Source organism: Penicillium cinerascens (assembly GCF_028974065.1).
Source record: "Penicillium cinerascens strain IBT 15544 chromosome Unknown scaffold_4_segment0_segment1, whole genome shotgun sequence".
Classification (NCBI taxonomy): domain Eukaryota; kingdom Fungi; phylum Ascomycota; class Eurotiomycetes; order Eurotiales; family Aspergillaceae; genus Penicillium; species Penicillium cinerascens.
The window spans coordinates 2,315,270-2,338,278 of NW_026695298.1; the positions used below are offsets into that span (position 1 = coordinate 2,315,270).

The 23,009-nt window shown below is 52.6% G+C and overlaps 9 protein-coding genes across 9 annotated transcripts; 4 read left to right on the forward strand and 5 right to left on the reverse strand.

The window, feature by feature from the left end:
- Window positions 1–735: 735 nt before the first annotated feature.
- N7498_009982 (OSTA/TMEM184 family protein) lies at window positions 736–2,226 on the forward strand (the record flags this gene model as incomplete). The annotated part of the gene is made up of 6 exons (XM_058457038.1): window positions 736–799; window positions 876–1,023; window positions 1,073–1,325; window positions 1,407–1,532; window positions 1,597–1,746; window positions 1,810–2,226. The coding sequence occupies 6 exons, from the start codon at window positions 736–738 to the stop codon at window positions 2,224–2,226; spliced, it is 1,158 nt and encodes a 385-aa protein (XP_058303937.1).
- A 1,753-nt stretch (window positions 2,227–3,979) lies between these two features.
- On the forward strand, window positions 3,980–4,975 carry N7498_009983 (uncharacterized protein; the record flags this gene model as incomplete). The annotated part of the gene is made up of 3 exons (XM_058457039.1): window positions 3,980–4,351; window positions 4,403–4,603; window positions 4,652–4,975. The coding sequence occupies 3 exons, from the start codon at window positions 3,980–3,982 to the stop codon at window positions 4,973–4,975; spliced, it is 897 nt and encodes a 298-aa protein (XP_058303938.1).
- Window positions 4,976–5,617: 642 nt separating this feature from the next.
- N7498_009984 (uncharacterized protein) lies at window positions 5,618–6,643 on the reverse strand (the record flags this gene model as incomplete). Its single annotated transcript, XM_058457040.1, has 1 exon — window positions 5,618–6,643. The coding sequence occupies one exon, from the start codon at window positions 6,641–6,643 to the stop codon at window positions 5,618–5,620; it is 1,026 nt and encodes a 341-aa protein (XP_058303939.1).
- Window positions 6,644–7,079: 436 nt separating this feature from the next.
- Window positions 7,080–8,970, reverse strand: N7498_009985 (TCP11 family protein; the record flags this gene model as incomplete). Its single annotated transcript, XM_058457041.1, has 2 exons — window positions 7,080–8,048; window positions 8,107–8,970. The coding sequence occupies 2 exons, from the start codon at window positions 8,968–8,970 to the stop codon at window positions 7,080–7,082; spliced, it is 1,833 nt and encodes a 610-aa protein (XP_058303940.1).
- A 1,288-nt stretch (window positions 8,971–10,258) lies between these two features.
- On the forward strand, window positions 10,259–11,871 carry cp9 (putative serine carboxypeptidase; the record flags this gene model as incomplete). Its single annotated transcript, XM_058457042.1, has 2 exons — window positions 10,259–10,499; window positions 10,547–11,871. The coding sequence occupies 2 exons, from the start codon at window positions 10,259–10,261 to the stop codon at window positions 11,869–11,871; spliced, it is 1,566 nt and encodes a 521-aa protein (XP_058303941.1).
- A 1,148-nt stretch (window positions 11,872–13,019) lies between these two features.
- Window positions 13,020–16,208, reverse strand: N7498_009987 (uncharacterized protein; the record flags this gene model as incomplete). Its single annotated transcript, XM_058457043.1, has 4 exons — window positions 13,020–15,144; window positions 15,208–15,557; window positions 15,615–15,726; window positions 15,790–16,208. The coding sequence occupies 4 exons, from the start codon at window positions 16,206–16,208 to the stop codon at window positions 13,020–13,022; spliced, it is 3,006 nt and encodes a 1,001-aa protein (XP_058303942.1).
- A 977-nt stretch (window positions 16,209–17,185) lies between these two features.
- On the reverse strand, window positions 17,186–18,168 carry rsm25 (mitochondrial 37S ribosomal protein mS23; the record flags this gene model as incomplete). The annotated part of the gene is made up of 2 exons (XM_058457044.1): window positions 17,638–18,168; window positions 17,186–17,552 (listed from the first exon to the last, which is right to left on the reverse strand). The coding sequence occupies exons 1-2, from the start codon at window positions 18,066–18,068 to the stop codon at window positions 17,186–17,188; spliced, it is 798 nt and encodes a 265-aa protein (XP_058303943.1). The 5' UTR covers window positions 18,069–18,168.
- Window positions 18,169–18,442: 274 nt separating this feature from the next.
- N7498_009989 (pentatricopeptide repeat protein) lies at window positions 18,443–21,105 on the forward strand (the record flags this gene model as incomplete). Its single annotated transcript, XM_058457045.1, has 2 exons — window positions 18,443–18,979; window positions 19,090–21,105. The coding sequence occupies 2 exons, from the start codon at window positions 18,443–18,445 to the stop codon at window positions 21,103–21,105; spliced, it is 2,553 nt and encodes an 850-aa protein (XP_058303944.1).
- A 254-nt stretch (window positions 21,106–21,359) lies between these two features.
- Window positions 21,360–22,883, reverse strand: N7498_009990 (amino acid permease family protein; the record flags this gene model as incomplete). Its single annotated transcript, XM_058457046.1, has 1 exon — window positions 21,360–22,883. One exon carries the CDS (start codon window positions 22,881–22,883, stop codon window positions 21,360–21,362), a length of 1,524 nt encoding a protein of 507 aa, XP_058303945.1.
- Window positions 22,884–23,009: the final 126 nt, after the last annotated feature.

Here is a 23,009-nt window from a genome sequence, read left to right on the forward strand (position 1 = left end):
TGGCGATTTCAGCGCATGCAACCCGTTCTCGCAACTTGAACCCAAAAGAGTGAAGTGAGCTGAGGTTGGCTGTGAGAGAGTTGAGGAAGAGGGTTATAGGGGTTCATAAATTAACTTTTGGGGGCTGAGAATTTCTCCCAGCTTAAATCCAGTAACGAACCAGCCTTACGAAGAGCCTCCCAATCGCATCATATACCCCACGTGTGGAATTCGAACGGGGCTATGAATTAAGTTCGAACGGCTAGTGGGTAGCAGATTGGTTACCGTAATAGGAAACCCAATTCGAGCTTTTATCAGCCTTCCTGCATCGTTCCTGGGTTTAAGCTTCGATGCGCTCGTGGTTAGAAACACGCTAACCATATTCGGGTATGCGATTCGAGGCTATACCTCATACGGTATCGAGCACGTCTTGGCCTTTCAGGCCGCAGCCGTAAGCTTTCATCGTTGGTTTTTATTTTGTCGCTGCTCAATGGCAATCATAGTGCAGCTGGGGGCGTTTGGGGCCGTGCCAGGGTTTAAGGATAGGTATGGGGCTGTGTTGATTATTTTCTGCGAGGTAGCACGAACGAGGCGGGTTATAAAAGTGTCGTAGAGCCACTGTTTCGATTATTTCTTTCCATCAGGATAACCGCATATTCATTGACTGGACGTCGCATTTGAGGTGCTTTATTATACTTGGCATTCTATTTACTTTGGGCATTAATCGTTGGCCTGTCTACATATAACTATTTCACCATGGGTCTCTTCAGTGACAGCAGCAGCAACAATACCTGCCCGACGCCGACCAATTTTGCTACAGGTGAGCCCAATGGCCTCATTGGAGGGTTTCATGAATTGCATTGAATAGTAACTAATATTTTATCGACGTGCATTAGAAGCATCAAAACCCATCGTGGGCACAATCTCCTTCTACCGTCTAAACATGATGGCCTCCGGCGCCTGCACAGGCCTGGTCTGTCTGATCATGTTCGGATTGATGTTCTATCATGCGACACACTTGAGCAAACCCAGAGAGCAGATCAAGTACGACCGCCATTGTCACCTCAAAGAACACCGGACTGACCCAACCTAGGATCATGAAAATCTGCATGCTTCTCCCACTTTATACGATCACATCATTCGTCTCGGTTTGCTTCCCCAAAGCAGACGTATATCTCGAGCCATGGCTCGAAGTGTTTCAAGCCATTGCACTAGCATCCTTCTTCCTTCTTCTCTGTGAATTCATCGCGAGCGACAATCAGACCGAGGTGGATGTGTTTTTCGCGGCATTTGAAGCCCCGAAGAAGAAGAACGGGGAGCGTATGCATGGTTTGGAATGGTTCAGGGTACGTATGCGATGCATTCCGAGGAAATCAAATAACCTGGGTGATTTCGAGGTGGCAAATACTAAGAAGCAGTCTCTCTAGAAACAATGGATTGCCATCTTCCAGTACCCAGTTGTGGCCATTCTGGTGGCCATTGCCACGGATATCACTCAGGGGGCCGGTATATACTGCCTGGACAGTAACAAGCCACACTTTGCACACATTTGGGTGAGTTGAGCCGAGAAACAACCAAATATTATTTATGCAGCGGACTGACCAACTCCTACCATAGCTGACCGTCGTGTCAAGCCTCTCCGTCTCAGCCGCCGTGATGTCGGTCCTTAATTTCTACAAAGCACTCAGCACACACCTAAAGGGCCACCAACCACTCGCCAAACTCCTAGCATTCAAGCTCATCGTCGGCCTCTCATTTGTCGAACGGGTAAGCTCCCCAGCCCAAGTAACGACAGCTCAATTCCACCTCGGATATCTAACATCTCCTTAGATAATATTCACAATCCTCCGCTCCACAAACACTCTAAAGCCAACCTCAACCCTATCCTACGGCGACACAAATATCGGAATTCCAAACCTACTCATTTGCCTCCAGATGGTTCTATTCGCCCTCTTCTTCCCCTACGCATACAGAGTATCTCCATACATCAACGGCGGTCCCTACAAGGGCGGATCGCTGGGTGGGAGAGCGTGGATCGGGATGTTGAGTCCGATGGAGATCCTGCGTGCGATTAAGTTTGCCTGTAATATGGCGCAATCCAGGCGCACGAAAAAATCGGCGGACTATTCTAACATTGAATTGGGGCCTTCTTATGAGGCGCAGGCGCCCCCTTATGGGTACCCTCAGGCGGGGCCGATCCCGTCTCATGACCGGCTTTTGGATAGGAGACCTGGAGGCTTCATGTAAAGTGTACTGTAGGGGGAGTTGGGAAGGTTGTTGGGTTAGGAATTTGCATTGCGTGGGCTTTGGAAAATTTGTCTTGTTTTTATAGCGACTATAGAATGCGATTCAGGTTTTTTTGCTATAATGAGTTTCGATGTTGCACTGTCCCGTCAAACAAGACCCTGAAAGAAAAATAGGTTCTCACAGAGAGGCAATATACGAACGCTACATACTTTTAGTAAGCACCTGAAACCACTGTGGAGCAGTTCGTGGACGAGCATTGTGCCGGCGGTGGCTTCAGCAAGACCCGACATCACCCCGGCCAAGACAACACCAAACCAGCACGAACGGACTCCGGATTGTATCAAATTCAAGGCATACCAGGGAAAGCAGAAGCTTCACTTCAAGCTAGCGGGGTGAACCAGCGCCAGGGCACCAGATCCAGCCCCTTGTCTCAGACGATCACGTTGGTGTTTCAGGATCCAAAGCTTCTCCGTGTACTCGGCAAGGCACTGGGAGCAAGGTCCCCCGATGACGAAACCCTCAGCATCAAGATGCATCTCGTGTTTAGTCGATTCATCAAGCTGATGCGAAAAGCACCATGTTCGCTCACGTCGGGGAGGATGTCTTACCACGTCGCAGGAGTCGAGTCGATCGGCCTGGGCAGGCCTGGCTAGAAGGTTGCGACAAAGTAACATCGCCAGACAGCGATCGGCCCCGTCCATTTATGAGCCGTCCTAGATTTTCCCGGATCCAGACGTGATGTGCGATCGAAGTGTCATCAATCCCACCGTGGCACGGGCGATGCGGGGATCGACTCCTTGGGTCGTTCATCTACATCCGAGCCTGCGGGAGTCCAGAATGCAGCTGCGTGTCTATCATCATATAAAGTCGCGGCAGAGACAATCTATGCAGCCGGTGCAGTGGGACCACGGCGCGGGTGGTCGGAGTGGATTTTTATGTGAAACATGGTTCTGTACACGGTGCTGGGCTTGGTGCTGGGCTCGGTGCTGGGCTTCGGGCCCCGGAGTACGGTTACACGGGCTGAAACACCGAAGCGGGAGATCTTACGAGCCAGTCGGGTTCTCGATCGTCTATGACTGTAGGACCTTAGGGTTGAAAATAAGGCGATACAGGACGGACGTACTGAGGGACAAAGTGAGGTGTCCACTGGAAATCTCTTATCGACATATTAGGGGGACAGCAATTTTGCGCCACCTCATCAGAAGGGCCATCTCCACGTTCGATTCGCCCACCATGCACTTGGCACCAGCGCGAGATTAAAGGCCGGTTCCACTTGATCCAGGATCCGGGATTGATTGGTGCACGGGCTGGCAGATCTCCCAATCGTGTCAACGTGCCTAGACTGCGGGCCCGTGAGAGAGTTTGTCCGGTTCCTTCCTGCCTGTCATATCGCGCGTCTGTATATTTCATATTTTCTATTTTATAGATGAAATGGCTGGCTGCTCCACTCTCCGGTAGCACGGGAGCCCAAATCCCGTTAGATTACATGGTTGCTCTATGTGGGCGGGCCTTAATTAACTGTCTCTATTCTCTTGGCCATTCCATTCCTACCTTTTCCCTTCTTTTTCATCTCACTTTCCCTCCTTTCGAGACTGCTGTGCACTCTCATTCCTTTCTTTCCCCGTGCTAGAGACATCTCTTTTTCGCTCTTTTGCTTCTGTGAATTGATTTCGCAGCCCCACGCTCTTTGAACTCCCGCTTCGCGTTATTCTGCCAAAGACATAGACTGTCGTTATCTCGTACATCTCTGAAAATGCACTTCATCAACAACCTCTCCGTGGCCGTTGTCGCCGTTCTGGCTGCCTCTGCTCAGGCCGAGCACCATGGTCTGCGCCAGCGCCAGTTCCACCGTCCCGGCCATGGCTTCGAAAACCGTGGCTTGCCCACCGTCTACAGCACCGTCAGCCCGTCTTCCTCTGCTGTTCCCTCCAGCGTCGTGGCTCCTAGCCCCGTCAGCTCCCCCGTGTCTGTTCCTCTTGGCACCGGTGCTGCCGGCTCTGCCTCCGCGGGCTCGGGTCCCAAGTCTGATGTGACCCTGACCTACACTCTGGGCACTGGTACTTCGACCAGCGTCGTCACTACCACCATCCACCGCACTGCTACTAACGACCACACGGTCTACGCGGTATGTATCCAGCCCCCAGCTGCATCTGAAGGTCCACTAACGATTTGATAGACTGAGACCCCAGCCGCCAATGGTGAGCAGCAGCAAGGCTCCGGTAACGAGGCCGAGGGCGAGACCACCATCACCCGCCACTCCACTGCCACCGTGACTGCCACCGTCGTCGAGGTTCCCACCGGCCAGGCTACCGGGGGCAGCGGCCAGAACTGCAACCCCTCCACCGTCACCGTGACTGCCACCGAGACCGTCACCGTGGTTAGTACTGCTCAGTCATTCCTCAAGACCGCCACTAACATCTCCTAGAACAACGGCGCGACCTCTGCTCCCACCGCCGACAACCAGCAGCAGCAGGGCGGCTCTGACAACGGCAACACCGAGTCCGCTGCGCCCGTCGGCAGCGGCAGCACTGAGTCCGCTGCGCCTATCCCTAGCGCAACGGCCACCTCCAGCCTGGCCCCTTACGGCAACGGCACCCACTCGATCCCTCCCCACAGCAGCGCCTCCGGCTTCGCCACCAGCTCTGCTGTCCCCTCCGGCTCCGCCAGCCTGTCCAACCCCAGCGGCAAGCCCACTCCATCCAGTACCCCTAGCGGCTTCCGCCCCACCTTCAACCGCCGCTACCTCTAAGCCCGTGCATTCGGCATAGAGCGGTGACCGGCCTGATGATCAAGAGAGCGTTCCGTGGTTTTATTTACTTGCGCTCTCGCGCTGGCGCTGTGTTTTCATCAAGGGTTGTGGTATCGGAGACTATTCGTTGCTAGCTACTCATTTTCTGGATTTCACTCAAAACTTTTTGTTATTTTCTTCTTGCCTTGGAGGAGGCTTGAGATGAGCCCGCGTGATATCTGTCTCGCGAGCTGGTTCAACTATTGACAATTCTCTCGAGTACCCCATTGCCCTTTTTATTCTTTCTTTACAATGAGATGTCTCATGTCCCGTTGCATCCTTTTCGGAACTTTTTCGTATTGTCAAAGTTGTCGGTGATACGGTGCTGTTACGGCTGGTGTCGTGGTTTTCTTTTCTCTCAGGGGCCGTGGGCTTTTCCTGTTTTCTGTACAAAATCTGCAAATGCAACTACGAGATTGTCATACTCTTTTCAAGTACGTATAGATTTAGTTGTGGCTTCGCTTAGCGGGACCCGTCAATCACCGCCGATCTTGTGGATCGTAGACATGTGAACTCTGCCTGATATAAGTTTCAACTTAATAATGTACAATGGGATATCTCGAATGCGTATAATGTACAAGAACCATACCCCTCCACCACTCCTCAGCACTCCAAAACCCCATAACCCTCCCTAGCCAACCTCGCTCTCATCGCCTCCCACTCCAACCACGTAACCCCCTGCAAAAGACAATCCGCCAAATCATCCAACTTCCCCACCTCAATCCTCTTCCCACCCCGGCCACCCTCCTTGTTAACCTTCCCCAGGTACGCATCCACAAGATCCCGCACAACACCCTCCTCCGGAATCCCGATCTTCCCCCCATGACCCGGCCCCAACCACCCACCCACAATCTCAATCTTCGCCCTCTTCACCTCCCTAGCACTCATCTTCTCTCCGCCCCTCTCCCGATCAATCCAATACTGTACTACCCGCTTAGGCTCGATTCCATCAACTTGTATCTTGGATACATCGCCACCGCGCTCTTGCCTAAGGGCGTGCAAGACGGCGTATAACATTCCCTCCATCACACCAACACGTAGCGTCCACTCTTGCACTGCGCTGCCACCAGCAGAGCGGAAACGCTGACGCTCGATTAAGATGTGAGTCGGGTTATATGTTGATAGGAGTTTGGTAACGAGAGTGTAGGCATTTGTTGCGTAAAGAGGTGGGCTGAATATTTCCTTTTCTTTCTCCTTCTTTGCCTCTTTTGCATTCTTTTCCATTGGACTCGTAGAGCTCTGTACAACGGCTTCCGCAGCCCCGGATCTCAAATCCAGACTTGCAATCTCCGACATGGCCAGCCGGCGCCACGCCGTTAGTTCCGGCGTAGATTTCGAGTCCGAGGCAGACGGGACTCGGAGATGAGCGAACGCGAGATTCTGGATCCCCATGTCGATGCTGAGGATGCTCATTGCCTGGTCCCCGTTCACAGTCCCATTGTGGGGTATTTTCCCCTTGGGTTCTTGACCTTGGAGGTATGGGCTAAGCGTAGATTGGATTCTCTCAACCAGCACGCCATTGGTTCCAGACGATTGAATGCCCGTGGCGCGCGCAACGCACTGTAGCTGGGCTGATTTCAGTGACGCGAGCCAGGGGAAGGGGCCTCGCTTTGGAATGGTCAGACGCATGTGTTGACCTTTTGCCTGATCCGGGAGATAGGAATAGACAGCTCTGGGGATCTGGGAGGTTTTCCTATCTCGGCATACCGTGCTACCGCGCGCAGGGGTGGAAGTTCCAAGGTGGATGCCGATCCGATGCACGGACCGTATCTGCGTGCGGATGTTCCCTGGGCGGATGGGGATATTTTTACATTTCCAGATTTACAAGAATAGTTCAAAGTGAGATCGAATTGGTGTACAATTCCGGGTTTTATATTGCACCGGCCACAAATTAAAAAATCAGATGGTAAATAGCGAACGTTGTCTATATCCGGGAACAAAATCCCAAGTCGATGTGAGCACTAGTCCAACCAACGCCTTGCCCGTGAAACACCAAGTCCAAGAAAATGCATGCGCTGAAAGGCTGACAGAATTATATAAAAGATTAATATCACAGAGGTGGTTGCTATACGAACGCCGCAGGCTCCTGCTCCTGCTCCGCAATTTCATCTCGGAGGTAGAGCAAGGGGGCCCACACACGCCAGTGCAAAACACCCATGTGCGCAAGACGCATACCGATGCGCTCGATATCGTATTGCTGCGGCGTCAACTGCCCCGTAGTCGCGGTAGCTGGCCCCGCCGTAGGTTGAGGCGGAGAACGCTGAGACTCGCAGATCGCCAGCGGCGACAAAGGCAAGTACTTGCGAGCAGAAGCCAGCGTTGCGGTGAGAATCTTCTCACGCATAGCTCTCTGGAAGTAGCAGAAGAGATCGGACTCATTGGAGAGGTGCCACTCCAGGGCTGCTTCGATGGGCGAGATTACTTCGTCGGCGACCACAATGTCGAGGCAGCAGGCTGCGCAGGCGAAGCGGGCGATTTCGAGAGCTATGCAGCGCATGTTTTGGAGCCAGCACGAGCTGCCGCGGATGTTGCGGTCGTTCTCGACATCGCCGGTACGACTGTCCATGTCGATCCCGTCTTCCATTAGGGACCAGATACGTGAGCGGAAGGTGGAGTAGGTTTCGTCGCGGGAGGAGAGGTAGCGTTTTTGGGTGTGGACGTAGGATTCAAAGATGTACCAGGCGATGTCGAGGTTAACTAGGTTTTGGATCGTTGAGCGGAGTTGCCAGAGGCGGTCGGAGTCGAAGAGGAAGGTTTCGGGGAAGTCGTCCGGTGGGTCGAATTGGAGGAGTTGGTCGGATATCCCGCGGAAGAGCGCTTCGAGGGGCTTGATGTTGTCTTCCAGTTGGGAGGTCGGGCTTTTGGCGGCGTCTTCTTCGCTCGCTTTATTTCGCGATGCAATGTACCATTGACGGGCAGACTCGACTTGGAAGCTGCCGCGCTGGATTTTGCCTTCGAAATATTCTTGAAGGAATGGAACTGTGTCTTCGATGAGGAGGACTCGGAATGTGCGGATTTGGTGGTTGGCGACATCCTACAGAGCTGGTTGTTAGTATGGGTCGAACCAGAGTGGGGCCGGTGGAGTCTCGTACCAACTTCATCGCCTCGAGAATGGCAAACAATGTCTGTAACCCGTTGACGATCTCCTTCGGTTCTTGCGATTGCGATCCCTCGGCGATCTGTTCGACCATTCGGTCCGCCCACTCATCTCGCATCGGAGCGCAATGCGTCTTGAGTAGCGCCGCCATCCAAGTCGCCAGCGCCACCATGTCGAGGACACCCTTGCGAACCTGCTGCATGAGGAGAGGAACCTCAAGATTTTGCATGACGCTTGGGTGATCGCGCTCGGGAACAAGAGTCTTGATCACCTCCTGCAGAGTCTCGAACATGGCGGGCAGACGAGGATCGAAGGTGCGCTGGAAGCTCTCTCGAGTAGTCTTGCCCTCGGGCTCGGGTTGAGCAGCTTGGAAGGCATAGATTGCAATTTCCGACGCCATCGAGTCCCAGTAATCAGCAGCCTCTTTCCTTTTGCGTTTCCCCTTCTCGCCGTCCAAGTCGGGCTTGAAATGTAGGTCGCGGTCGAAGTTGGCATCCATGCGGAGGTTGATGTTGCTCATAATGCAGGGCAGATCGAGTTCGCTGAGTGTTTTCTTTGTCACGGGAGGATAGCGTCTGGCCTTGCATAATAGTCGCTGGTCACGGGAGCTCAGCCCCAAAATCTGGGGAATGCGAATAGCTTCCGGGGAAGGTGATTGATCTCTCCTCGCGCTTGAAGCTGTCAGACGAGCTCCGGGAGGATAGGCGAAAGGCGCCTGGCGACGACGGAGCGGATGTACATTAGCAGAAGAGTCATGGCCGTGAGAATCGCGGCGCTCTTTGTGATACTCCTTGGAGCGGTCCAGCGGGCCATCGCCGTCCTCCTGTGTCCGGGCCTCTTTGGTTCCCTGGAGATCCATGGAGAATGCCACACTGCGCCGACGTTAGCTATATTTGGGGAGATGGCGGTCAAGCCATGCCGACCACCGGACTCGAACGTACAAATCTCTGGGTTTTCACTGTTTTGATCGCCCCCTGTTTGCCTCAGGCAGGCAGCCAATCCGCGTCGGCGTCCGAGTGATGCAAGTGAGCTGTCAATCGCGGTGGAGCACGACTTTGCCTCCTCGTGGTTATGCTGGTTATACACTCCAGTGCTCAGAAATATCGAGTATCTGTACCAGTCAAATCCAGAGACGACCGCATCGGCGGTGTGCAAAGCAGCCGGTATCCAGTTCCAACCCCCCTTAGAAGGTAGGCGCAGGAGCAAATCAGCGAAAAGGAAAAGGAAAAAAGCAAGAAAAACAGATGATTCGAAAAACGACTGGGACTGATATACATGACTTCCGCTGGTAGAACGTTTTCAACCTCACGGATTCGGGTGGACGCAAGCAGCTCACAGTTCACATTCCTCTGCTGCTACCCGAACACAGCACAACCCACCCCCGAGTTCGACCACCCCTGAAATCTATCATTCCGATCCGATCGATCCATGCGGTGTGGCTTTTCTTTTCCGTCTGGAAGATTGTGGTCCAGCGGTCTTCCCCTAATGACCCGCACGCCTCACTTTGAGACGCATTGGCCAGCCACGTGAGGTACTCGCCCTAGTCGGTCGGGGATCGGGGAACCACTAGCCTGACGACTGCAGTCGAGTTGGCGATGGACCTGTGGTCTGAAGATCTAGGATGTGTGGATCCCCTGGAGCAGATTTGAAGATTTCGTGGGTGGAATACTTGGGGTTGAGGGAGCATCGTTGATGTTTTGGATGTTTTGGGGCGTTGGATGAGTCCGGATTAGGGCCTTGCGGTGGCCTGACATATCCGGCGAAAATGGTGCCTGACGATCATGGCAGAACTACGACCATCGGTCAAGGCAAGGCATGTTCGACATTTAATAATTATACCGGCCAGATTTTCGGTCAATTAAAATGGTATACCATGTATCGGAGGAATATTACCACGAGGTACCACATAACGTGGCCGTGTCTCGTCTTCCAAGGTTGAGTCTATTGAGCCCCTTGTACGGCAAGCCTCAATAGGAACTGTATAAGGCTTCAACCATGATGACCATTATGGCTTCTCTTAAAAGAAGATATAAACCACGACGTGAATTGCTCGTTATCAGCCCATTCCGACTGGCTATATTCATCTTCGGTTCAATTACGGGATTCTCTGGTTGAGGAGCCGCCCCTGGAGTACAGCCGGATTAACTATGAATCTCGCGGGTTTCCTTTATTTCTTTCAAATCGCCTTTTCGGTACCAAGCTTCGTTTTCTCTGGGGCGATAGGCTCGTCCAAGACTTCACGGTTCGAAGTTCGCTCCCTGCCAGATAGTCCTTCTCTGCCGACCAGCTGGGCTGGTCGGTTGCCAGTGCCGGGAGCGAAAAATGGCAACGAAATCTTTTTCTGGTTGTTCGAAACGGAGAATTCAGCGTACGATGATAATCTCATCAGTGAGTCTTGCATATATACTACGGGGAATATTGCTAACGCTACACAGTCTGGTTCAACGGCGGACCTGGGTGTTCGTCTTTGATAGGTCTAACAACTGGAAATGGCCCGATCTCCTTCGTCGGTAACTCGACTCATCTGATGCGCAACCCATACTCATGGACTCGGCTGGGACATGTCCTCTACGTGGATCAGCCCGTCGGTACGGGCTTTTCGACCGCCAGCCATCCCTACCCACTGCGCGACAACGATGGCGTGACAGCAGACTTTGTCCAATGGCTACATACATTCTTCAACCACTTCCCACGCCTCAAGTCCAAAAGAGTCCACCTAATGGGTGAATCCTGGGCCGGAATCTACATTCCCTACTTTGCATCTGCACTACTCGAAGGCAAATATTCTCTCCCACTGAACATCAAATCCATGTCGCTGGGTGACGGATCCTGGGGCAACGCCGCCGCACTATCATCCGTGGCAATCGGAACATACATGCACATGCAATCATCCCGCCTCAACATCCCCCAAAACATCCTCTCCGCCTTCTCTGCAGCAGACAGCATATGCGGCTTCGACACCGTTCTCCAAGAAGCAGCCGTCTACCCACCAAAGAGCAAGATCCACATTCCCGGAAACCCGGAATACTTCAACTACCGTTTTGAACGTCGCGACATGACCAATGTGCTGGAAGCAGCGTGCGACACGGACCCCATCACACCCACCGAAGTAACAAACTCCATCCTCAACTCCACCTGCTACGGACCCTGCGCTACATACTCAACTGCCCTCGACTACATGGACACGGCGTCGCTGGTAGAAACAGGAGCCGGGATCCCATGCTTCGACGTCTACGACATATCCCACAATTGCAATACTATCGATCCCCTGCCGCTCATGGCGAAATACTTCAGTCGCGCGGATGTCCAGGCTGCGCTGCATGTCAAAGATAGTGGTGATTACATGGCTTGCAACTCGACCATCCTGGGAACTCTCCTCGCGGCACCATCAGCTGTCCCACCAGAATATTTCCTGCTCCCGAACTTGGTAACGAACCACAATGTCTCGCTGCATATCTACAACGGCGAGTTGGATATGTTGATCAACCATATCGGTACCGAACTCTCGATTCAGAATATGACCTGGCGTGGAGCGCAGGGGTTCTCGAAAAAGCCGAGTCGTTTGTTCTATGCTGATGATCCCGTGCCGGAGCCTGGGTCCGTCAGTCCGTTTAACGGTGACCCGGTTGGGACGTGGGGTGCGGATAGGGGTGTGTCGTATCATCTATTCCGTGGGGCTGGGCATAGTGTATTTGCGACGAAGCAGCGGGAGATGTTTGCTTATGTGCGGGATGTGGTTGTGGGTGCGAAGGTGGGATGATCTCGGTAGAGGCATGTATATTGGTTGATTTGGGAGAACGGGTCAGTAATATGGGGCGTCTTTAGGGGAAAGGATCAGGTTCTAAACAGTGGATTTCGCTCATATTTAAAAGAACATGTTAGCCGTAGCCTGCTCAATTTGTGATCGAATACTGGAATGTGGAATGCAAGTAGCCTGGGAAATCACCCAGGTAAGGCATCGGACGATGTCGACAAGGATGTACATCAATGATATGGGAAAACCAGAAACTCTTCCAATGTTCTTTCTGGATTCAGAGGTTTGTTGTTCGTCATAGCCCATATAGCTCCTTAGGGAGTCGGGTATTGTGAAACAAGAGACTTACTACGCGGCATGAATTCATGGGCTTGAAGGCATCTGAGCCAATATCGGATAGAGAAAACATTCCAAATGATTCTTGGTAAACTCCAACGCTTTTATTCTTCCTATTATATTAATGTTATAAGACATATGTTATAAATCTAGGATTTATGCGATACGATTCTCCGATTATTGTGACTCGCTATGTCGGGAAACTATCTACACTGACGAACGCAGCATCAGGTGCAATACGTTAACCATCTACATTGTGTAAGAATCATTTAGAATTGCATGTGATGAGATCAGGTGTAGTCAACTAGAACTCATTATGAGCCAACATGAGTCATGATGAATCCTGGTGATGGCCCGGGGCTAAGCGATTGGCGGAATCAGGTAGGTCTGAGTCCTTCCAAGGAGAGGTATACGGGTTCTACGATCAGGTCTATTTTGAGAGAAAATTTAACTACCCTACGTATTAGCCTTGGAGGTTATAAGTTATCCATCGCAGAGGTGGTACGAGAGCAGGTACTAGAGGCATACTGTATCCGTCCAAAGCAAGATGATGTGTTGTCTATCAGACAGCCATTCCATAGTCTTCTACGTTTTTTCCGATTCACCCGTATTCCGAAAGTAAATTAAATTGAGGATCGCTAATTGTGGATTCAAAAGTACATGCGGAGTTCGCCATCTACCGGCCGTTAAACACGTGGCTGCGAAAACATACAGCCTGTCCGTGTCGGGTATGTAAGGGTATGTGTTCTGATCATGATCATAAGACGGAGGTAAAATGAAAGCAATTCTTCCTGCCCGTGGCAAATACCATCAACCAGCTAACGCCTGAAGTACGGCGCCTGGTTTCCCATGGAGAGAAGCGAGTCAGCACGCTGGAAGACATCGCCCTCGAAGAATTTGTCACTGTAGGCACTTGCCGGCGTTGAAGGCACGGTTGCTTGTGCTGCAGGGCCAAGCGCTGCACTCAGTGGAGTAGCAGGGACAGTTACCGACTGAGGGGGCAGGCCGACTGCAAGCCCGTATGGATTCGGGTGGGATGTAAGTGCAGAAGTGGAAACCGAGGTTTGATGCTGGCTGTGCGGGGTTTGCAGCGGAGGACCATACAGATTGCTCGGTGCGTGAGAGATATCGGAGAGGTACGACCAGGGAGATGCCTCGATGAGGCGGCCCGCTTCGCGACTGGCTTTCTGGACCGGGCGCAGGATAATGATGATGTCCTGTGGGAGAAGCTGCATGCTGCGTGCCTCGCGCATGTCGGTGACTAGGTCCAAGAATGACTGCATGAAGGCTTTGCAGAGTTGCCAGAACTCGCGTTGGTTGCGAAGGCCACCGCCTGGTTCGCGGACTTTCATGCTCGAGAGACGAAGGCCCAGTGTTTCCGACACTTCCAAACAGTTCCGACAACGACGGATGAGGTTATTCCAGACTAGTTGGATCCCTTCAGTCTCGCGCTGCTGTTCGGCGGCTTCGAGGCATCGGGAAAATTGCCGTCGCGCCAACGGGAGGGCTTGAAGTGCAGCTGTGTATGCTGAAGTGAGCTGATGGAAGATCTTCTCGAAGATGCGGTCTTCTTCGATTTCGTCTAATCCTGTCAACGGATTGATGCGAGGTCCACTTGTAGGTATGGGAGGGAAAGCTTCCCCAGAACGAGGTGTTGCTAGCGAAGTTGGGACCGAGGAATTAATCATATTCGATCGACTGCTTGATCGACTGCGCGCGAAGTTGAAGGATGGCGTGGCAGGAGATCCAACGGCAGATTGACTGGTAATCGGCAACGGTCCAGCCATGGGGATTTGGGGATGCCGGATTGTAGTGTCGCTTCGCAAGCGTCGTGTTGGCCCATTTGGTTCCCGTGTAGGAGTGACCAACGGCCGCTGGAGTCGATCCGTAGAGGTGGGAGGCACGGAAGGTCCGGATGTGGTCTTCCTACTCGGCGCCGGCATCAACGGTTTAGGTAGCCAGTGTTGTTTCTTGACCGTCTGAAGCGGCACATTGAGACTGGCGCACGCATTTCGCAGCTCCACCAAGCTGCCATACATCGCAAGCATCAATGATCGGACATATCGCGAATCACCGTTGGTCACTATCTTGGCAGTATTGTGGCGCAGCTGCGTCACAACATGACTGTAAGCTGAAATGCAGGTCTCACATTCTCGCTTCACGGCCTCGGCAACTGCCCGTGTAGCATCTGCATCTTCCGGCATTGAGGTCTCCGCACTCTCAAGGGCATCGTTGAGCTGATCAACATGGTAAGAAGCGTTTTCAAACACAAATTCCAGGCTATGGCGTCTGGTGTCATCGCGCTTGACGACATTCATCAATGTGAAAATGTGGGAGTGAACCTGGAAAATTGCAAACAAGATGCCCTTTGCACTCTCAATAATCGGTTCGTCCGAGCCTCGTTCGCCTTTGTGTTCGGGAAGACTGGACATTCGGTTAACCCAGCCTTCTCGCAAGCGCCGACGCTCTCGTGGACTAATGGGACTTGACGAGGTGCTTCCGGCGTTCGGAGGAGCAGGAGCTACCGGGCGCGCTCGAAGGACAGAGCCGTGACTGAGACCTCGCAAGTGGCTGTTACGATACGGTCGTGTTTCGTCCAGAGTCCCTAGGTCGGTGTTTTTGCGGGTGATAACACCCATGCGCTTGTTGCGGGCTGCGACGGAAGCCTGAATGATACCCTCACTGTTACTCCGATTGCGCTCGTTTACGCCGTGAGGGGTAATTCCTGGTCGTTGAAGTGCGCCCATGTGATAACTACCGGTGCCCTGTTGGCCAGAAGCCATGCGGTAGTGAGATTTTGCTGGGATAAGAGGTGAAGGGCGTGACAATGACGGAGACCGAGAAGAACTAGCCGAGGCATCGCCGGTACTTGGGATAACGGGAAATCGGCTGCTAAGCTTGCGTTTCACGGGAGCGGGCTTAGGGGTTTCGAAGACTAGGTCACTGTGTTGATTATTAGTAAAGTGTCTTAGAAAAGGCATGGGGAGAGGAAGCCAGCGGACATACGCTTCGGAACTATCGGGATCCGGGGTGGTCGCCGCTTGCTGTCGAGTTCTGAGAAACCTCTTCAGCTCCGCAGTAACAGCGACTTCTTTTTCGTTATCAGTCATTCCAGATGACGTGATTTCAGCTTCCGAAGCCTCCAACACGCGGCGCAGAGGATATCTCAGGGGATTTCCTGCAATTTTGAGAATCTGCAGTTTGTTCATTTCAGATAGACTCGTGGGCAAGTCGTCGAGCCGGTTCTGCATGATCGACAATACACGCAGTGATCTGAGCTTGCTGATCTCGTCAGGTAGTGCATTGATCTTGTTCCGACTAAGATCAAGAATCTCCAGTAAGGGCAGTTTGTAAACCTGTTCGGGATTAGTACGGGCAAGAAAATCAAAACGAAGGGTAGTCATTGTACGTACCCCCTTTGGAAATTCTCGGAAGTTGTTGGCTCTAATGTTGAGGTATCGGAGGTGGGAACACTCAGCAAAGCGGTAAGGAATGTGGAAAAGATGGTTGTTGGATAAGGACAGCCTGGGGTTGAGGGGTTAGTCGAGTCCTGGCGTGTGTGTGGCTGCTTGTGCAGGTGCCACGTACCTTTCTACCTCGTCTTTTATTATATCTACCACCGGTTCCGGTATGCGCACAATATGAGAGTGGCCCAGATCGATGGTCAACTTTGGCTTTACCACGTCTGTCACAGCCTCACTTCCTGCCAGAGAGCGTTTGGTATCCTGGATCCCACTTTCCACTGCGCGCCTCGCAAGTTCGATCGTTTCTTCATGTGTCAACAGCTTCTGCCCAGGCGCCAGCTTGTTGCCCGGAGCATCAGCCATGGCCGTAACCGGTCTTGACCCTTCATCTTCATTGGGTGACGGCGAGCCCTCGCTGTACGACAGCGAAGGCGGCACAAGAGAGTCGGTCGATCCTTTCCTTCCTTCATCTTCATCAGCCTCGCCGCGGAAGGGACGCGGTCCCCGGACTGTGTCTTCTGGCCGGTTCATTGCAGCGAGCATGGTCGGTACCCGCCGGGGTACTATTGATCAGCGAACACGCCGAGGCGAGTGCGTGCTGACGTTTCAAGTACACTGCTAGTCGCCAGTATTTCCCACGAACCCGACACTTTACCAGGCAAGGACGGTATGCGCAAAGAAGCCAAACATCATCGACTGGGCCGTGAGACCGAGGGGCGACAAACTACTTCGGGATCGGGCAAGATGGGATCGGCACGCGACGCAGGAGGGAAATGGGGTTGAAGGCAAACAATTGCTGGGCTAAAACAGCCTGCGGGATGCTTTGAAGACGTCCAACCCAACACGGGGCGCTCAAATCGAATGGCGAACGGCGCAGCGAAGGTGGCGAGCACTCGTGGCGGAGATCAGGATACAATCAGGAATGTGGATATCGGAGGATACAAGAAGAAGGGCGATAAGAGGCAATCACAGACAGGTGAGATCAGTCGAGTCTGGAATGAAGGAAGTTGGAGGTTGGCGGCTGGCAGCGCGTTGATTGGACGAGGCGGCAGGCCACCGCAGCGCGGCGATCAACGGTTTTCGATGGGTTTCAGACCTGCGCGGCCCACATGTTTCGGTGGAGGAGCATATATATGCATGTCGGGGCTCTGGGCTACATTCTATGGCTTTGTTTGTTGCAATAAGTACATTTTCGTTTGCAAAAATCAAAGTTGTGGCGACCGGGCAGCTTTATCAGTTGGGTAACCGGCTTCACGCCATGTAGCGAACGAACTATGCAATGGTTAGCACTTCAAAATGTAACATACCTATGCTGCTGCTGCTTGTTGCAGGAGCAGCCAAGGCATAGTGTATCGATGATGTGCTATCACAGTTGCAAACATTGAATGTAGCTTGTTGCTATCATAAGAAAATGGCTATGGGAATACATCCAGCAGAACAAATCAAATAATGTACATGACCATCAACATGGAGGGTCAAAAGCCTCCACCATAAAAATCTCCATCCAGGGCGTTGTTTCTTCACGCCGGTTGTTCAACCGGAGCCACGACCTCGGCCTCAGCGGCAAACGAGTCCGGCTCTGGCTCTGCCTCCGACGCAATTTCCGGAGCACCAGAGAGCGCAGCCGCCCGCTGGTCAAAGATCTGTGCCTCCGTCTTGGCCCATGCCTTCCACTTCTCGTATTGCTGGTTCTCCAGATCCATACCAATCTCCAGGTATGATGGGCCGAAGTTGGCACCCGTGGCCTCGGCTTCCTCTGCGGCCACTCGTCGCTCAATGTCCTCCTGCAATCGAAGCTTGTAGAACTCTCTCCGGGCAATATCGTAGGCGGCAGTCTTGGTAATATCGGGCACGTTGTTCAAGAGCCAAAGCTGACGTTGGACAACACTGGTAGAAAAACATTGGTTAGTATCGCGTGAAAGGAAGCGTCTAGTCCAGACGCAGCCAACGTAATAGATAACATATAACATACCTTTCACCATCTAACCGCTTTCCGGGTTGCTGAATGCGGCTCCAGTCGTAGTTCTCAAAATCTTTGCCGGTGCTTTCGAGGAGCACGCGAGGTCGGGCAAGCTCCCAGGGGTGGTCGCGGAAGAACTCTTTTCGTAGTTGGTCCTCCTCGTATTTGAGTTCGACGGGCTTAAATAGACGACTGGCCTTCTTGGGCTTCCGGGTGTTCTCCTGGACTTCGAAGACGACCCGCGGCTTCGAGGATCCAGGAAGCGTCTTCAGTCGCTGGCGGACCAACTGGTGCTGAGGGGCGGGGGTACGAATCAGAGTCTCGGAGGGAGGGATAGCGCCCACCACGTCGACCCATTGTGGCAGCTGCTTGATCTTTCCGCTGGCGAATTGGCTGAGCGCGGTCTGGCGCACCCGGAGGGCCGTGAGGTTGATTTTGCCCATGGCGGCTTCTGACACAGCCCGGTGGCTATGTGAATGCGAGCCTCGAGGTGATTGAAAGTGCCCTCGAAGCGATTGAGAACAGTGCGCGCGGGGATAATCGACGATGTTCAGAGCGAAGTTGCAAAGTCGCGGGAGCGAAAAAGATGGGATTGGCAATATGCGCGGCCCCGATTGGTTGAAACGGGCCCGCCGCAAAGACAGAGTCCGCTCGTCCATCAAAAAAACACTCCAGCTTCCTCGTCTTCTTCGTCTTCGCTTTCTGCTCACCTTGTCTGCTCCGGGGGCCGAGAAGCAGTCGGGTTATCTCTTTGCGACTGGCCTGGCTTTTCTCTGGACATGCATGGCTGATCCAATGCCACGATGTCTGCTCTCTCATGCCTCATCTCAATAGGTCCCCCAGCTCGCCGAGCCTGCGAGATCCCCCCAGGCAGGCTCTTGAGCTCCTTCCCCGACCTTCAATGTCTCGTCCGAAACCTTCCCCCTACTATGCCTCCGTCCGAAGACTCTCGTCTCGTCCCCGACCCTCCGTCGCGTCAATAGCAGACATTTTTGTTGGCTCGCTGGTCCTCGCAGGTTTCTGTCATGACCACTCTCCGCGGGGCCGGAATCTGTCTACCATGCAATTGGAGACTTCCGAGCATCCTTTGCGAAGGTTACGTGGCAGAAATCTGGCTGGCCGGGGACAACTGCCTGCTGGGAGGCGCGTGGAGTATTCGCGCACATCGGTGCAGTCATCACGGCCTCGGTCATGGCTCAGCACTGGTCTCGCGCAAAAGACCACGGATGATCATACTGAGCAGGATCCTCGTGAGCAAGGCCATACTGAGCAGGTACACGCCAATCTTCCTGTGAGGACAAGGTTTGGAAGGCACGAGGATAGATCGCTGTCCGATCTGCGAGAGGATGCAGACGTGAGAATGCATAAACGACTCGGGAGGCTCATTCCCGATATAATGTCAAATCGACACATACATATTCAAGGAGACGAAGCTCACGACACAAAATCCCCCCGGTCTCGCAGGAGGAAGAGAGACCAATCGCACCCTCGCTTTCATATGACGAACAGAACTACATCGCGACATGCCAGTTTTTCGAAAAATACTTGGGCAAGAAATACAATTGGAAAGAAGCAGTGGACGTCCTGCTTCCTATGCCGGAGGCTAAAAGAAATAAGAATGATTGGCGAGACGAAGTTGAAAGTCCCTCAGTGGAACACCTCTTGGAAGCATTAAACGCCGACACCGAGGCGACGACACAATACTTGTTCCGATTATATAGAGACATTCCTTCGCCGGGAGTCGCGAAACTGTCCAAACGTTCGCGAGGAGATCTTTTGCGCCGCTTTGCAAACCCCCCGAATCGACGATGGGCCGACGCCCGTCGCTACCTGGCATTGGTCGAAGACATGGTTAGAGCTGGTCTTCCCATGTCACGCTCCTTATGGTCTTCCGCGATTCACTTTGCCGGTCGAGGTAACGGCAGCGGCAAAGTGCTGAAGCGAGACCTGGTTCGAGCAATTGGCCTTTGGCAGCAGATGGAGCATGTGGCCGGAGTTCAAGCTGACGAGGTGGTCTTCGGCATATTGTTCGATGTCGCCATGAAATCCGGTCAGTTTACTGTTGCCACTCGTCTAGAGGCGGAAATGAGAGAACGCGGCTTGGACTTCGACCGCTTCGGGATGGTCGCTAAAATCTTTTCCTATGGGCTACAAAAGAACGTGGCTGGCGTTTCCGCGGCGTTTGAAAAGTTTGTCATGTCCGGAGAGATTGTCGACACGGTCACCTTGAATTGCTTGTGTGTATCCTACCTGCGGGCCGGTGAAGTCAATATTGCAGAGCAGATCTATGCACGCATGCTTGAAGCACAACGATCTGCCCAAGGTCTCAATCCTTCAGTCTCTTCTTCATCTGACGATCCCGCTCTCTCAAGCGAATTTTTCATCTACAGGGGAAGCACGCGACAGATGGGCCGTCACTTGAAGAAATCGCACGCGCTTAAAAAGCAACTTCCAGCGTTCCACCAGGCCCTCCAGGACTCTTTGCCCATGACGCCTGATACTCGAACCTTTTATATCTTCCTTCGGCATTTCTCTCGCTACTCCGGTCAACTCGATATGTTCATGACCGTCCTCCGCGATATGGAAAGTACGTACGCCGTTCCTCCGCGCCACATCGTCTACATGCTGCTCTTTGAGGGATTCGGCATCCACGGTGACAAAAGGAAGACCTGGTCCGCCGAGCGGCTTCGATTAACCTGGCACGCATACCTTCGGGCTCTACGTGATTCGAAAACAAGACTCGTTGATATGTACGAAGGCAACAAGTCCACGGATGTGGTCTGGGAGAACCCGTTGGGTTCTATCATCACGGAAAATCAACCGGACATGCCGACGGAAGATCCCAACGGCCTCTACGTGCCCCTGCCGTCAACCAACGCCGGAATTACCTCAGGTTTTGCGCAGCGGGATGATCCTGGTGGATTCTATGCAGCTGTGTCATTAGATGAGACAGAGACCGCACACAGCCCCGCGGAGCCAGACGACCCCAACAAACCAACCGACACCGACGAGCTTGTTTCAAACAACGATGAACAAACGCTCGAGGAGTCCAAGAAGCCACACAATGTAAATGGATTCTTTTCTTCTCTCTGGCCAGACGATATGGATACTGTGCTAGATCCTGTGAGGTCAGAAACCCCCAACAAGCCGGCCGCGATCGACGAGCTTTTTTCCAGGAAGAATGAAGACCTCCCCGAGGCGATCATCGACGAAGAAGAAGCCGAAGGTGGTTTCGACAAATACCATGGAAACGAGGACCACATAGACTTTGAAGCACGCGTGGAGAACGGAGTCTTCGTTGGACGCAGGATGATTGTTGCCATTCTACGGGCATTCGGCACCTGCTGTGGACCCAGGGAGGTCTTGGAGGCTTGGCTCCAACTGGAACGACTCTGGCAACCTCATCACCGCAAGGCCAGCGATGTGTTTGCTGTCAAGGAAGAGCTCGACAGACAACTGTCGAAAACGCGACAATTGTAACATAATTTAGGGGGTGATTGTTGTGTTTTGATACCTGTACATTATTCATGGAGCTATATACCGAAACAATTTTACTGAAATCTACTATTGAAACTCATGCATCAAAGATGTCTTGTTCGCATATGTCTACGGGATTCTCCAGCGTACCCTCGCTGGACTACGTACTAGGGGATAAGGTATGTAAAAGTAACTAATAGGAGTACACGATTTGAAAGAAGAAGAAAATATATGAATCAGACGTGTCAGTGGCAGAATCATTCAAGTTTAAAATAAGTGTGCCGGCCCTTCATTAACCAAAACGTCAATGAAACAACGAGCATCGCGCCGAAGACTGCGATAGCATAATTCATATCGCTGCCGCTGGGATGTGGTGTGCCCGGGAAAAAGAAAAAGACCGAGACAACAGTGCAGGTTATAACGCTGACATAGTTAAGTGTCTTTCCCCATTTTCCCAGTTTAAATGGTCCAGGATATAATTTATCTCGTCCGACAATGAGAAGGGTGGCAATTGGCATGCCGTAAGAGATCATCAAAGCGATGCTACTAACGCTCACGATTGCCTGGAGGACGGTGGTGGAGAAGAGGTATAAAACGCCGATTAGGGCGGTGATGATACCCTGGGCCCATGTCGCTCGCACTGGAGCTTTCCAAAAAGGGTCCACGTGAGAGAAATACTTGCTCCATGGAAACCCGCCATCTCGTGCAAAGCCCCAAGTCATGCGGGAAGCCGTTGTCGCAACACTGATGTTTTGTCCAATAGAGATAATAGTGAACAGTGCAACGAGAGCCGCAGCTCCTTGCAGGCCCACTATCTGTTGAGCGAGTCCAATGAACGGTAGGCCAGATGGGTCGTTTGCGATAGTCGTCTCATCTTGAAGGCAGAAGAGACAAATCACCATAAAGACGAAACTCGTTCCTGCCCCGGAGAGAATCGCCAGGTACATGGCTTTAGGAACATTCCGACGGGGGTCGGGGATCTCCTCGGCCATATGAATCACCGAGTCGAATGCCGTTAGGCCGTAGGCAGATTGCAAAAGGCCTATAAACCAGGTGACCCCATCATTCCATCCTGTTTGGTTCGTCCATGTTCCAAACGCAAAGGTTGGGGTTCGGAAAGAGAGATGAGGGTTTGTGGCGACGGAGATCAGAAAAGCGAGAGAGAAGACTACAAAGAGAGCAACAAATCCAATTCCCATCACATTATTCAAGCATGGAAGCACAGGATCCTTCCGGCAACCGACGACATTGACGACCGTCACCATAAGTGACAAGCCGAGGTAGACGACAAAGCTAAGCCAGCCGTGACTGATTCCATCCCACTCCGGGTCGAACATTAGTTTCATCCCTAGCAGGAAATCGGTGTTGAAAGCAACCAGCGTAGCAGTCGCAGTCCACCAGCCAAAGACATTGATCCAGGCGCACATGTACGACAGGAACCGCCCGGTCGAGCTGTCACAGAGACGAAGCACATAATATGCTTGGCCCAGGGCCGTCGGCATGCTGCTGCAGAGTTCTCCTAGAGAAAGGACCACGCAAAGATTGCAAAGCGCCACCAAAACGAGACCCCAAAGAATGATGACAGGGCCCCCATTGCTGAATCCGGTTGCGAGATCGCTGGATATTGCTCCCCAAGACCCAAGAACGCAAAATGCGAGAGCGAGGAGACTCCAGAGACTGAATTTGCGTGAAAATGCTTGGTCGTGGCCCAAGGCAATCAGGTCCAGGGCATCTTGGTCGACGGATTTTGTGACACCTAGCTCGTGGCTTTCGAAGTTCATTTTTTTCCAAGAGAGCAAGGCCAAAGAAAGGATAGAAGAAATTCCGTTTAATGGCTGTTTCAGAGGGTAGTTTTGTCGTTTTCTTCCTAGCCAAAGGGAATTCTTACGATTGTGGCCAGTGTGAGA